This window comes from Lygodium microphyllum, chromosome 13 (assembly GCF_053477565.2).
Source record: "Lygodium microphyllum isolate KBCC chromosome 13, Lygodium_microphyllum_v1.1.10, whole genome shotgun sequence".
Taxonomy (NCBI): Eukaryota; Viridiplantae; Streptophyta; class Polypodiopsida; order Schizaeales; family Lygodiaceae; genus Lygodium; species Lygodium microphyllum.
The window spans coordinates 37,464,993-37,478,815 of NC_141147.1; the positions used below are offsets into that span (position 1 = coordinate 37,464,993).

Consider the following 13,823-nt stretch of genomic DNA (forward strand, 5'->3'; position numbering starts at 1 on the left):
GAAAGTGCGGTGGATGTGACCCTGGGTCCGTCCTACGGAAGGGTGGTCCCGGTTGGCCGGGAACTTTTCTCAAAGGAATTAACAGCAAGGTAACAATGACCTAGAATCTAGAAAGCTAGAATTCTGATTTATACTGTTTTAGGGGAACATAATGGGACTATACCTTACAGGCAGAGAGGTCGAGCTTCGCATCCCTCTCGTTTCCCATTCTCCTTGCACTAAGTGTAGTATAAATCCGCTTCAACCCTGATATTTTTGCACAACGTAGTTTGTTTGGGGGCTTGATGGTGGTTATCTCCTAGGAACTTGACCATTAGGGAAACCCTGATTTAGGTCGGTAAGTGGGAACGGCCGGAATGCTTCCGCTTCGTGGTAGACTCGGGAAGACCTAGATCGCAAACCCCATGACATTCCTTGGGAGTGCTGGGCGACGCTTTCTGGACTCTCTTCCCAATGGGCTGCTAAGACATGCCCCACACAAGGAACTTTCAATCGATCCCCATATAGGAAAAAAAGAGAATTCCCCATGGAATTCCCTAGTTGAAAATACATATAAGTGGGGAAAGTAAAAACTAGGGAAAATGGGACATTTCCTAGTGAGAATAAGTAGGGAATCACATAAGACCTTTCCTACATAGGAAATATTTCCTATATAGGAAAATACAAAATTTTCTATGTAGGGAATAATTTCTATATAGGAAATATTTCATATATAGGAAAAATTTTCTAGAGGTGATTCCCTAGGTACTCTCACTAGGAAATCTCTCATTTTTCCTATTTTTTACATTCCCTACTTATATGTACCTTCAACTAGGGAATTCCGTGGAAATTCTCTGTTTTCCTTATCACTTTATCTACTTTTCCCTTCCTCTTAGACATGCTAATATCAAACAAGAAATTGCACAATAAATTTTTAACTAGAAAATTACATAGAGAATGTCATCATTTCCAAGTAAGGATCAATAACATACATCTAATGATCAAAATAGATTAAACAAATTAAGACATCAACATCTACTTCTAGCAACCAAAAGTAAAATGAAAATAATTTTAAAGGAGCATAGAACTAAAAACTAATTAAGAAACATGTGTGTCTTGATTGTTTTATCCCTTAAATCTCCAATATGTTGCAAAGTAATAAATGTTTGTCTACCCTCTTCTCTAAATTTCAACATGGGTGGCCGATAGATATCATCATATGATGGTATGCGTATCACTCCTATTGATACTCAAGTGATCAAATATCATTAGTTAGTATAACCATTTCAAAAAATGACTCATTATCAACATAAGAAAGCTAGTAATACCTGATTCTTGGCTTGAAGAAGTGTTAAGGCAAGCAATCTCAATGTCTTCCTTTCTTGCATTGTCTCTTGTGTCATCTTTAGTAACTTGTTTACCTATATATACATAGAGTTAACCAAAGCTCACGATAATACAAGGTTATGAAAAATTTCAATAACACAAAAGAAAGTAATTAGATATTTTGTATCAATTTGGGTCACTAAATTTGTACAAGTTTTTTATCCTTAAAGTTGGTACCTGCATCTTGACTTGAAGAAACATTATTGCGAGTAACCTCCTGATCTCCCTTTCTTACATTACCTCTTTTCCCACCTTTTGTTGTTCTTTAATCTATATTTATATATATACACACAATTACTCAAAGTTTAAAAATATGAATAACTATGAACATTTTAAATTAGACAAAGAGACTAATTAAAGCTAGTTAATCTCAAAATGAATCACCTAATAAAGCAAGATGTAAAATATGTACAAATTTTAATTTTCAAAAGACATATACCTGTATCATGATTTGAAGAGACATTAGGGCCAATGACCTCCTTAGCTTTCATTGTTCCATTATCTCTTGTACCATCATTTGTGATTTTGTTACCTTTATGTACACATAATAAACCAAAGTTTAGAAACATAAGAGACATTTGTAAAACATCAAAACACGCATTTGTAAAACATCAAAACATCAAAACACGCATACCTTTTTTGCCATGTTCTTTACACCATCTAATAGTAAATTGAGCAGGTGAAAACAAGGAATTCATTGTTTATACTTTTATGGGCTCACCAACTTCTCCTTCTGGTTTGAAGCATCTTACAAACTTCTTGTTGAACAATGCGCGAGGGAGACGAGGAATGGAGGAAGAGAGAAGAGAAGAGAGACACGAGACACCGGAAGTGGAACCCCAGAAGTGCATCAAGTGAGCACACATTAGCTGCAACATCAGCTCCTTAGCTAGAATAGATAAAACATCAAGTAGAATAAACATAAGCTTGAACAGACGAATCAACTGAAAATAGACAAACAACAACTGGAAACAATGAAACATCAGCTAGAACAACTCAATAGCTAGAATAATAATGAAACATCAGCTGGAACATTTCAACAGCTGGAATAAGAATGAAATGAAATATCATCCCATCAGCTCGAAACATTTCTTATAAACAAAGCGTGGAATAATTTCAACGCATTAGCTGTAATATAGATGAAATGATATGAAACGTAGCATGAAGACCCAAAAATCAGCTGGAAGAAAGAAACATTTAGAATAATCAAATGATGAACAAAATACTGACAATCATCAGCAAGAGCTCATCAGTTTTCTTACTGCTGCTCAGAGCCCAAGCAAACATCTCAGCAATCTACTTCTTGGACTCTAGGAACATCTTTGTATGCCTAGCCTCCAGATCATCATGAAATCGCTCAGACTCTCTCTGCATCTACAGTTTCATCTCTTCTAATCTGAGAAAGCGCTCCCCCAAAGTGTGGATCAAGGAGACCAATCTAAGAAAGCGCTCCCCCAAAGTGCTGTCAACTAGGGGCTGTTAATGCCGCAAGCTGAACTTTGAAGATGGAATATAGTCAATCACAAGAAGTTTTTTTCTTCATGATCTCTCTATTCCTGCAGCCTACAAATCAAATGTCAAGATGGAATATAGTCAATCACAAGAAGTTTTTTTGACATAATTTTCCCATGTGGAAAAGGGAACTGTTTTCCCTTGGTTTCCCCTAATAGTGTCCAATAACATGAGCTTCTGCTTGGGAGCTCCTCTCTCAACCAACCATCACAACCTGCTGATCCAGGGGCTGCTGCTGCCTATTCATTGCCCTCCACCTACTACTGATGACAGTCTACATGTGGTTCTATCTACTAGTTTTTCTCCTAATTCATCATCCTCACCTCAACTATTACTATTTGAGATCTTTCAAGTCAGCTACAACCAACATGACCTGTCGAGCTGCTACATTTCCACTCCAAGCCTGTTGACCACTTATTGTGGACTGCCATGTAGCATCTCAATTGCTGCATTTCAGATCTGCCCTGCTTCATCTGCAAATTACATCACTTCATGATCTGTGTTTTGCTGTTTCAGTACTTCATCATCAATCTCCTTCAAGCTTCTTCAAGATTTTCATTATTTCTATATCTAACTCCATGAGTCATCTAAAATACAAAAAACAATATGTCTTTGCTATGGTCTTGGCAGAGTTACACTTCCTCTCATGATTTAAAGAGCATCTGATATTATTGAGATGCTATTTGTAAAGCCTTTAAGCAACAAGTGGCCAATAAGCCTAATTTAAAGTCTTTAAAAGGGATCCATTTCTTGCTAATGTGCAACAAGTGCAGCATTGTACCTTGAACTACAATGGTAAAAAAAACTAGTCAACTCTTTCAGAGATATCTTCTTTCTAGCTTGAGCAGAATCAAGTTTCATTTGCCAACTGTAGAATTCCTTACCTGAGGCGCTCCATCACACCATTCAATAATCCCATGAGCAATCACATTTCCCTACATGCAAAAAAATCAGCCTATTAGCAACATCCTAATAGTGATAAGACATGTACAATTTATTGATTTGATCTATGCTTAAAAGCCACAGACCCAGATGGAAATAACATGAAGTATAGCAAGGGCAGCATTGTATGATTCTGCTAACCTACATGGGAGAGGCAAAATATATTGTACCCATCCTGAAGCTCTTGCCCATTTGATTTAACACACCTCAAACAGCTCTATTGATAGGCAATAACCACTTGAGGATTCAGAAATGTTTGGGCTGATCCATTCAACATAAACGTCCCTAATCTCATCAGTTGGTTAGCTAATCTTGGTGATCTCCAAATCAGTTCAGTTGATTAACGAGCGTCATAAGTCACAGTCTTCATTAACACCTTAAATCTCTTTACATTCACATGCAGCATAACATATTAAAGTGAACAAAATTCCTGTACCTTTGAGGTTAACCAGGGCCTTTCTCACACTTCTCTCACAATCAGCACAGTCCATTCGGACCAGAAGCTCCACCATCTACACGGGCAATAATACCCCACAAGTTAGTTAACAAAATACTGCTAAGGCACATAGTAAAACCACTTCAGGAGCTACACTACATTCTTGCAAAGTTAAGATGTTGAATTGGAAAGGTAAGCAAATGCATCATTAATCTCTGCCCATTCCAAGTACATATTCATTCAAATGACAAGATTAAACTCTGTGTAAAGGAATGAGCTCACTTCCTTGTAAGGATTAGAGCCATCTTCTTTTTGCAGCTGAGGCCAAAGCTAAGCCTAGCACACTGGGCTGCAATAATGCAGCAGCTGAGGCCAAAGCTAAGCCTAGCTTTGCATCTCTTTCATTTGATGTTGAAGCTACTATTCTAGCTGTAACAATAGTAGCAGACAAGGCTGCTTGCAATCGAGCATTTTTTGTTATGAATTTCTGTTTTCTTCGGCCTTTGAACTAGTTTTTGAATGATGCAGTTTTGACCAGATTTCTCAGGCACTCCAAATGCTTCTCCAACCATGATTTTAGATGGAAGCAACTACCCGCTTTCATGAAAACAAATGGTTGTTCTCGTCTCATCCACAGCCAAGTCTTTAGCTCCTCAAGCCTTCTTGGAGTAGAATGACAGCTTCCAGGACTGTACCCAGTATAAGCAAAATATGAGTGATTTCTTTTAGGAATCAAAGGAGACAAATCAGATGGAGCATGGCATTTATCCAATGCGAAGCTCGGTGACAGCTGAGAACTGTGTGACACTGGAATTTGGTTGATTTGTTTGAGCTCATGGAGTGGAGCACAATCAAGTTTCTGTGAGTTGATCAACTGGGATGAGGATGTGCAGCCCTCAACAGTTGATGTGCTCTATGAACGTGCCAAGAAATCATGCATTCCATTCTAGGATGCAAATCCAGGCATGTTGAAGGGTGATCTTTCATACTCCCAAAAGGAAGAGGGATCATCAGGATCACATAGGCCATCTGGAGCATATGATACATTGAAATTCATGGTACTATCCTTTTTGCGAGAGATTTCACAGCACGGTACTGAGATCTGTAGTCGCCCTGTTGTAGATGTGCACTGCACAGAGAGCTGCCGCTAGAGGCAGAGAGGCGAGGGTAGGGGCAGGGGCAAATGAAGAAAAAGACGGCCATGGCCATGCAGATCATCATCTTCATCAAGCCGATCACGTCCCTGCTCCCTTCATACTGCCCCCTCCCCATCGCCCCTATAGTGATGCCTCAATCGTCCTGCACGAGGTCCCTACCATCGACCTCTCGCCCTTGCTATGCCAACAAATAGAAGGCAAGAACACCCAGTTGGGCCCCTGCTTCTGCCTCAGAACGGCTTCCCTAGGTACCTTATCACCTTCTCTTACAGCTTCGGAAGGGGGAACTCCTGCGGGAATCACCACCATCGGTGCCATTACCATTGTTTCCAGTGCCGCCATCTCCCCCAGATGCAGTAGAGAAGCATCACAGCAGGGCTTACCACGAGGTGGTGCTAGCTAGGAGTGTTTGAGGAACGTCTCTGCTTGGACGTTGATGCCATCTCGCTGGGATGGACAGCACCTGTCGATCTCCTCTCTGGAGAAATACATCTCGGTGCTGCTGGATGTGCCGGTGCTAGAGCTACTGCTGCTACCAAGGGGATGATCTGATTGGCACAACACAGCAGGGATCTCGGAAGATGCGACCGCTGGGGAAAGCCATCAGCATCTGTCCTACTGCTGATGCTGAGGCTGCCACCTGCGGACCCAGAAGCGAGCAAGAAAACACTTAAAAAGCGCCCTTCAGGAAGCTTTCTTGATCCACGACAATGCTTTCAATTCGAGCAGTTGAGGATTACGGCCTCACAGGTATAGTGCGAAGCAATTGAGGATGGTATGTCTTTTGGTTGGCGTAGTCCAAATCAACCACAACATGTCGATTTGTCAGAAACCCAACCTGAGGAGTCCCTGTCCTACTCTGTACTATGGCTCCAAGTGTACCAAATGTCTCCTGACTTGCAACTTGTGAAATTCACCAGAGAGAGAAACGTATCAGAATTTTCAAACTAGTAATGATGCAACAATTATTTACATATATTGCAACTAAAAATCTGCCAATCTTCACCTCTACAGTGTAAAAAACACCATCAGTTGTTTAATTGATATATGATGAAGCATGTACACACACTCAGCATTTCTCAAAGTTTATGGAAAGGAGGGGAAAAATGTGCGGAAAACATCTAATGACACCAAAAACATAAAAACACATGAGATGGTCATTTCTATTTTCTATACACAAATATGGACATCATCATGCTGCAATTGAGTATATCGATAAACAAAATGATGATAGATTCGAGAGTGATGCCCCTCGAATATCAATGTAGACATATCAATCTGCCACTAAACTGTACACTATCATAATGCATCAAATGCCCTCATTTGATATGCTAGTTTATACAACTCAATTAAATAAAAAATACTAAACAGTTTTTAAGACCAATATAAGACATCAATCTTGATTACATAAAAGGGCCTATAGTTGATCCGAAAATTGAACTAAGACCACAAGCATGACATCAAAAGAGTAGACACATCCAGATTATGACCATGCTCTAAGGCTATGCAACTGATCCTTGAGATAAAATTTAGAAAGTTGGTTGTAAGATGCACACCTCAAAACAAAAGTAAAATTATAGAATGACTAAATTTCAAGACAAGCAGTTTGTATTCAAACTTTGAAGTTATTCACTGGCTTTTTACCTGAGATCCTGGACCGATGGATGGGTCATTGCCCCTTAAACCTTCAGCCAGCTCTGTGTATACCTCTTGCTTAGGGGTTGTGGTTGGAATACCAAAGTAAGAGAACTCTACCACATCAACATCACATCATATGCCTCCAGCTGGTCAACCGTGAGAGTTAAAGAGGACAAACTCTTGCTACAAAAGACATGTAGATGAGAGTTAAAGAGGACAAACTCATAGCAAGTTTGATGCTGTCAATCGTGAAAGTATTTGATGTGGTGAGCCTTGATTTGGTCCTTCATTCATACTAAGAGAGATCAAAATTTTCCTACAAGCTTAAATAGAATTGGCTAAGCAGCTGCATACTGACTTAAGGTTTAAAACTCTTCTTTGGCCAAGATGCATGCTGTAGACAGGTCTTCAGCCTTTTACCAGGAGAAAAATACAAAACACTGATCAATTAGAAAGGACATATAGGAAGACAGAAGGAAATCCCTTGCTACCTTACAGCATGTCCTGCTTCCTGAGAAGCTAGCCAAACAGCGATGTCAGGGGCATACACATCAGTCCGACTTGCAGCATGAGCCTGAAGAAGGTCATGATTATTCTCCATAGTGAGAAATCTGCTTCCCTTGTTCACCTTCGAACTTTCAAAGGCATGCTGATTGGGTTCTGCAAATTGCATGGTGCCAAAGAACCGTGAGCTTGATTCTCCTGCACTTGGAATCCCTATTGACAGCAATTCAAAGGGACAGTTATCTTCAAGAGAGGAGATGCATAAACACTAACTTCTAACATTAACAACTCCTTAGCTTCAGCACACCTTTGAAATCCTGAATCACTGAAATTCTCCTTATTTTGTTAAACTGAAAACCATGCACATGTTTCTATTAAATATTCTCGAGGACTTCGAGCTACACCGATTATCAAAAAATGGTGCAGCAATATAGAATACTAGCATGTCAAGAAGTTTTTGACATGTTCCCGTGTGGGGAAAGGGGCTGATCTCTCTTGTTTTTCCATATAGTGCTCAACATCATGAACTACCCTAGGCCACCAGTCCCCCTACCCTCAACCGCACCTAGCACCTAGCCAGGTATGCGGTCCCTCCCTCATAAAGCTCATGATGTCACCGTAATTCCAATGGGAATTATAGTGGGAATTTGTCTAAATCTTCTCAATGTGTAGAGATACAAACAACAGAGCACATTGACAAACTGTGGCCTAAGCTCCTGAAATTACCTTCCAAAGCAGCATCGCTAGTGATTAAATCAAGTTGAAGACAGTTGAGGAGGCGCCCAAGATCCACTGCACTTGTCCAATTCACAAGTGCATCTCCATTCTGAAGTTTCAGGCACCCACGATTCATTGTGCCTCCCCATATTATTCCCACAGGGCTAGGCTTTTCCTTGCCTTCCTCAAGCATCAGTACTAGGCTGCCACTGTCTCCCTGCATGTCAAATGCCTGCTGGTTCTCGCCCACAATCAAGAAATCAGGAAATCAGTGAAAAAGCAACATGTCGATTTGTCTAGTAATCACTCTATCTCAACTCATGCAAGAGCTTGATGGGAATAACATAACTACAATTGCTGTGGGAAAAACATGACTGCAATTGCTGTGAGCACTTTGAAACACATGGCAGCCCATGATAGCTCATCCATGCACAAGCTTATAATCTGGACTTATGCAGGCTTACTGCAAGCTGTGGAACTCAACCAATCTACATGCTCTATCCCTCTCCTGTCTTCACCTTCACAGGTACATGCATTTTCTTCTGCACCAGCTGAAGTATATACTTGGTCATCAGGTAAGATGGTTTCTTCATAGTTAGCTAATGTGTGTTTGATTCCATCAAGTAATGCGGCTTCTTTGCAATAAGCCACTGGTGATTCTCTTCCATCAGCATGATATTTTCCCTGGCAATAAGGTGGTCTGCAAGCAGCATCTGCAGAACAGGGAGGAGACACAGACAATACTTGGTGGTTCTCTCTATCATCCTCCATCTTTGCTTTGGTTTTTAGGTCCAATGTTTTCAAAGAAAAAACCAGCTCAAAGGCTGCAAGTGTGCAATGGGCTGCCTGTACTGGGGTCAGCAGGTTTTGTAGCTCTTGGAGGGTATGCAGCCTGAGAGAGTTTGATCGCTTTAACATCGAACTCAAAGTTTCAAGCTTTGACTCCATTAATTGTTGTCCTTGCACTATGTTGTGTGACATGATGAAAGAAGAGCTCCCAATCCCTATGGCTTCTTTCATGCTTTGATCTGCAATAAGCATCTGAAAGAACCCAAAGTAGTAGTTAGGCTCAGCAAACCTAGAAAAGCCAGAATATTATGAATCACAAGTAGCTTTAGACACTTTCCTGTGTCACTGGGAAAAGGGGATCTTTTCCCTTGTTTTTCCTTATAGTATTCAACATCATGAGCTTCTGTGAGGGAGGGACCACATACCTGGTCGGGGGCAGGGAGCAACCACACTGAGCTAGGTATGTGGTCCCTCCCTTGCAGAAGCTCATGATGTTGTCGTAATTCACAATGTGGAAAGTATAGTGAGAATTTGTTGAAAAGTTCTTGTGTGCATCATGCCAGACCATGGTAGACAGCTTCAAAATGGCTTGGTAGAAACAGGATAAATTGCAACAGAAAACTCAAGAAGCAAAGGTTCACCTTCATGGTTGCTAGTTGATTTGAAAGCTCCATCTCTGCCTGGTGCATGTAATGCTGCAAAGCATCCATTGAAGCTAACTATGTCTTTGACAACAGGCATGTCACATCATCATGGCTTATGCAACCATTATGCTTCTGCACATCAATACCCATTTTTGAGTACACGAGTGTTATAGCTGATGTGGGCCTCCAAGCACCTATCCACATAAATGCTGCTTCAAGAGCAGAGGAATGACGCCCTGCAGGAAAAAACTTTAACCAATACTAGAAAACATGCCTCAACACAAAACTCTATTTAGTGGGGGCAAGTAGAAAGAATCAAACATAGTAAAGCCAAAGAATACTTGCATTCTCTTCTTGGCCACCCAAAAGTGGATTGAAATGTCACTCTATCACCTACACACGTATATACAACAGATTCTCTGAAATTTATCATTTTAGCTTGAATGTTTTACTTACTAGACACAATATGTGTAAGCCAGGCTGTTAGTCAAGACAATTTTCCTGATGAGAGTTTTGGAAAGAAGAGATATAATATGTGCTAAGAATAACTTTGAGAAACAAGCTAGAGTGTTTGAATGGTTTGAGCAATCAATAAGCCCATCTTGAGGCAATGAAAGTAAGCCATTGAGCGTGTTTAGATTAGTATTCTGTGCATGTTTGGATAGAATGACTACCAACTGTGTACTGAAAGTACTCTGTACATGGCTCCCTAATGCAATGAAGGTAAGTCATGCAATATCTAATTCAAATAGAATATTATTAGTGCTTTTTTAATACTAGCTTAGAGTACATTTGTGTCAGGCAATTCTCCTGGACAACCATCGCTATATGTTTATTCTGTTCTCTTTCACAAGATGTGTTGCTGAAAATTTCTAAGTTTTCATTTGCTGAAATGCAGGCCATGGGGACAAATGGAATTGTGAAGGAATGCTTCTTGTCGTATGGACTTATGGGAAAAATGGAATAATGAAGGAATTCTTCTTGTTGTATGGGCTTATGGACCTAAGAGTCTCGCAACGGCACAATTCAATACAAGTTAATGCAATCCACAAGCAATGCAACAAATAAAAAGTGTGTGAAGCCTGACCTGAAATAGTTGCTCATGCAGTCCTTCACAAGATGCCTGACATGGGAATCAGGGCTCTTGGAGACGAGGGCGAACCGGAGGGCCTACACCTTGGCCTTCCACTGCAGCCAGACCTGATCTGCAGGGTCTCCAGTCTCTTCTCCAGCTCCTCGTTCTTCGCCCTCAGCTCCCGCGTCTTGTCCGCGAGGCTCTCCGCGCTCTTCTCTAGCTCCTCCTCCCTGGCCTTCAGCCTCCCCTTGAGGCTCTCCACGCTCTTCTCTAGCTCCTCGTTCCTCGCCCTTAGCTCCCGCCTATCGCCCTCGCCCTCCTCCCTTGCCCTCAGCCTCCCCTCGAGCCTCTCCACGTTCTTCTGTAGCTCCTCGTTCCTCGCCCTCAGCGGCTCTATTTCATGCATTAGAAATCAGCGTAACATGATTTCCATTTTCCTGCCTTTCGCACTGCGTGTGCAAACAGAGACAGACAATCGGAAAGAGAGATAGGTCCTTAATGATTATTTTTTATATTATTACATATCGGACACCCTTTATATAGATCCCTCTACATCATGCTGTGTGATTGACTTCGTCCTGACGTTATTATTGAGATACCCCGCGGTAAATTACTCAATTCCTAATCAACCTCATAAGCAAACTTCCCATTTATCAAAGCATTCCTAACAAACCCATCAAGAGTTTATTCTATGCTTGTATTTCTTTCCGATAGTATGATAAGGGTGTTAATAGTAGACTTTTAACTACTCACATGGATGTGAATTGTATGAATTAGGTGTACATTTAAGCAATGCATTGTGTACTATTGTTGTTTGGTTAATCACTCATGTAATAGCGAGCTTGAAAATCTATTGAGCCCAACAAAGTGGCTTCAATGTAGCAAGCACCTCATGCATCAGTGAGTCAAGACATTTATTTGGGGGTTTGCATGACCCTCTCCCAAAAATGACATCATTCTCAAAGCTACTACTTAAGATGGATGCTTATTGAAACCCAAAGCAGCTTACTTGTACCCAGCTTCTCAAGAGGATTACCACACAACCTACTTGTACCAAGCTTCTCAAGAGGATAGGTTGAGGAGTGTACTAGATAGCCTGCATGAACCAAGCTCAAAGGACTATGCTAGGGGACTATGTTCAGAGGACAATGTGGTGAACAATACATTACATGAATTTATGCAATGAGGCTAAGTCTCCTCCTAGTGATCTAGAATTGTACACATGCTTTAGTCATTTACTAGAATTTCTTCAAGCTATTTTGATAGAAAAAGATATAGATAATTGCATGTTAGGCTTTAGATTTGCAAGCATTAATCACTACATAAAGGGCGTCATTAAATTTTTTTAGTTGTTATCTTTAAGATAACACACAAATTCAGGTGTATCCACCTATAGGTGGTCTGGATCAACTCAAGCTGGCATTGACCATCCCTCTCTAATTGTTGGCCATTGCCCTAGTTACAATGTGGGAAACAAGAGTCCTACTTCACTTCTAGTGTCTTATACGATAATCTAGGCTATGGATCTTCAATCTTCATTAATCTCATTGGATTCATGATGCCAAAATTAGGCCTTTCCTGTGCATGTATTTTTGGTCACTATTGCATGTCACTTGGCTCACAGCATACATAATGTAGAAGATAATCAAATGAATTCCTCCATCATATGCTCAGTAATTAAGTCCCCAACCCAAACACATGCATGTTACTTGGCCTATGATAGATATGAACAATCGTAAAGGAGTGTTATAAACTTACTAGCATATAAAGCCCCCAACCCAAACATATGCATGCTCTCTTGATAAAGGGCATGCCTAAGCACAAGTTGTTGACATTGGCACCTTTAAATATCAACAAGTAACCTAACGATCCATTGTTGGTATGTTATTATAAAAGTGTAGTTAACTCATCAATATTCAAGGACTCAAATAATATTCCTAATTATTATCTTGAACATATCTCTTTTAATTTTTTGCATAACATTGATGGCACTCCATCTTTTAATCTTTCTCTATTATTCATTTCAAGCTTTAAGTTTTTCCAACCTCACTTATGATTTGAAAAGTTTTATGAAAGTAATTTGGGTTTTATGAAAAGTTTTATGAAAGTAATTTCTTTGTTTCCATCTTGCTTTAACTTTGACATATCTAGGATTTGGGTTCCTCCTTTTGAGGGTTGTTTGTTTTCTTGGATTTACCCTTCTCAATCTATGAGCTTTTTTCTTTTTACTTCTTTTGTGACTATGTTGCATGAAGTTCTTCCTTATCTTCACTCTTTTCTCCTTGGGTACTTCTTAGCTCCATTCCTTTGCAAAGCACCCACGTTCTTTGCATATAAAGGTTGTAACCAAGAAGAGAGATAATTCTACATTGACTAGCAACTCAATCACATTAGGATCATTGATGCCAGGAGGCATATTCCACGGTGAAACAAGAGTCCTACTTCACTTCTAGTGTCTTATATGATAATCTAGGCTATGGATCTTCAACCTTCATTAATCTCACTGGATTCATGATGCCAAAATTAGGCCTTTCCTGTGCATGTATTTTTTGTCACACTATTACATGTTACTTGACTCACAACATACATAATGTACAAGATAATCAAATAAATTCCTCCATCATATGCTCAGTAATTAAGGTCTGATGCTAAAAATCTTGAAAACACCCAAATTCTTTAGAATCAAGCAACTACAGCTCCAATTTTACTACTTGGAAGCCTAGATCCCTTAGCAACTTTGCTAACTCATTCAATCTTAGGTAAATGAGCTTGCTTTTGCTCACATTAGTCACAACCCCAGATAGCTCTGGAAAACTTTCATACACTTTCATCAAATACATCTACTAGTTGCCTCTCTACTTGCACAATATTGGTAAGTTATTGTTGGCAAAGAATTGGGAGACCAAGTGTCTTCTTAATGGTATAGGAAGCCCCTTGCTTACTCCGTGTCACTCAGCAAATTGAAACCACCATAAGCAAATTTTGCTGCACTGATTGAAGCTGAATGATCATCTCATGTCTCAATGACATCAAAGTTGACAAAG

At 40.1% G+C, this 13,823-nt stretch overlaps 1 protein-coding gene across 3 annotated transcripts; it reads right to left on the minus strand.

Moving 5' to 3' along the window:
* Nucleotides 1-793: 793 nt before the first annotated feature.
* Nucleotides 794-10,929, minus strand: LOC148026517 (uncharacterized). Of its 3 annotated transcripts, XM_087690967.1 has the most exons (12): nucleotides 10,792-10,929; nucleotides 9,702-10,097; nucleotides 8,281-9,312; nucleotides 7,542-7,767; nucleotides 7,057-7,233; nucleotides 4,256-4,331; nucleotides 3,762-3,812; nucleotides 2,000-2,234; nucleotides 1,805-1,897; nucleotides 1,543-1,635; nucleotides 1,308-1,400; nucleotides 794-1,219 (listed from the first exon to the last, which is right to left on the minus strand). In XM_087690967.1, exons 3-5 carry the CDS (start codon nucleotides 8,492-8,494, stop codon nucleotides 7,164-7,166), a joined length of 510 nt encoding a protein of 169 aa, XP_087547093.1. In that variant the 5' UTR covers nucleotides 8,495-9,312; nucleotides 9,702-10,097; nucleotides 10,792-10,929; the 3' UTR covers nucleotides 794-1,219; nucleotides 1,308-1,400; nucleotides 1,543-1,635; nucleotides 1,805-1,897; nucleotides 2,000-2,234; nucleotides 3,762-3,812; nucleotides 4,256-4,331; nucleotides 7,057-7,163. The 3 variants fall into 3 exon arrangements, with proteins under 3 accessions (XP_087547093.1, XP_087547094.1, XP_087547092.1); XM_087690968.1 differs by lacking the exons at nucleotides 794-1,219; nucleotides 1,308-1,400; nucleotides 1,543-1,635; ... (2 more) ...; nucleotides 3,762-3,812; nucleotides 4,256-4,331 and adding an exon at nucleotides 5,388-6,315; XM_087690966.1 differs by lacking the exons at nucleotides 794-1,219; nucleotides 1,308-1,400; nucleotides 1,543-1,635; ... (4 more) ...; nucleotides 7,057-7,233; nucleotides 7,542-7,767 and having other exon boundaries at nucleotides 8,508-9,312.
* Nucleotides 10,930-13,823: the final 2,894 nt, after the last annotated feature.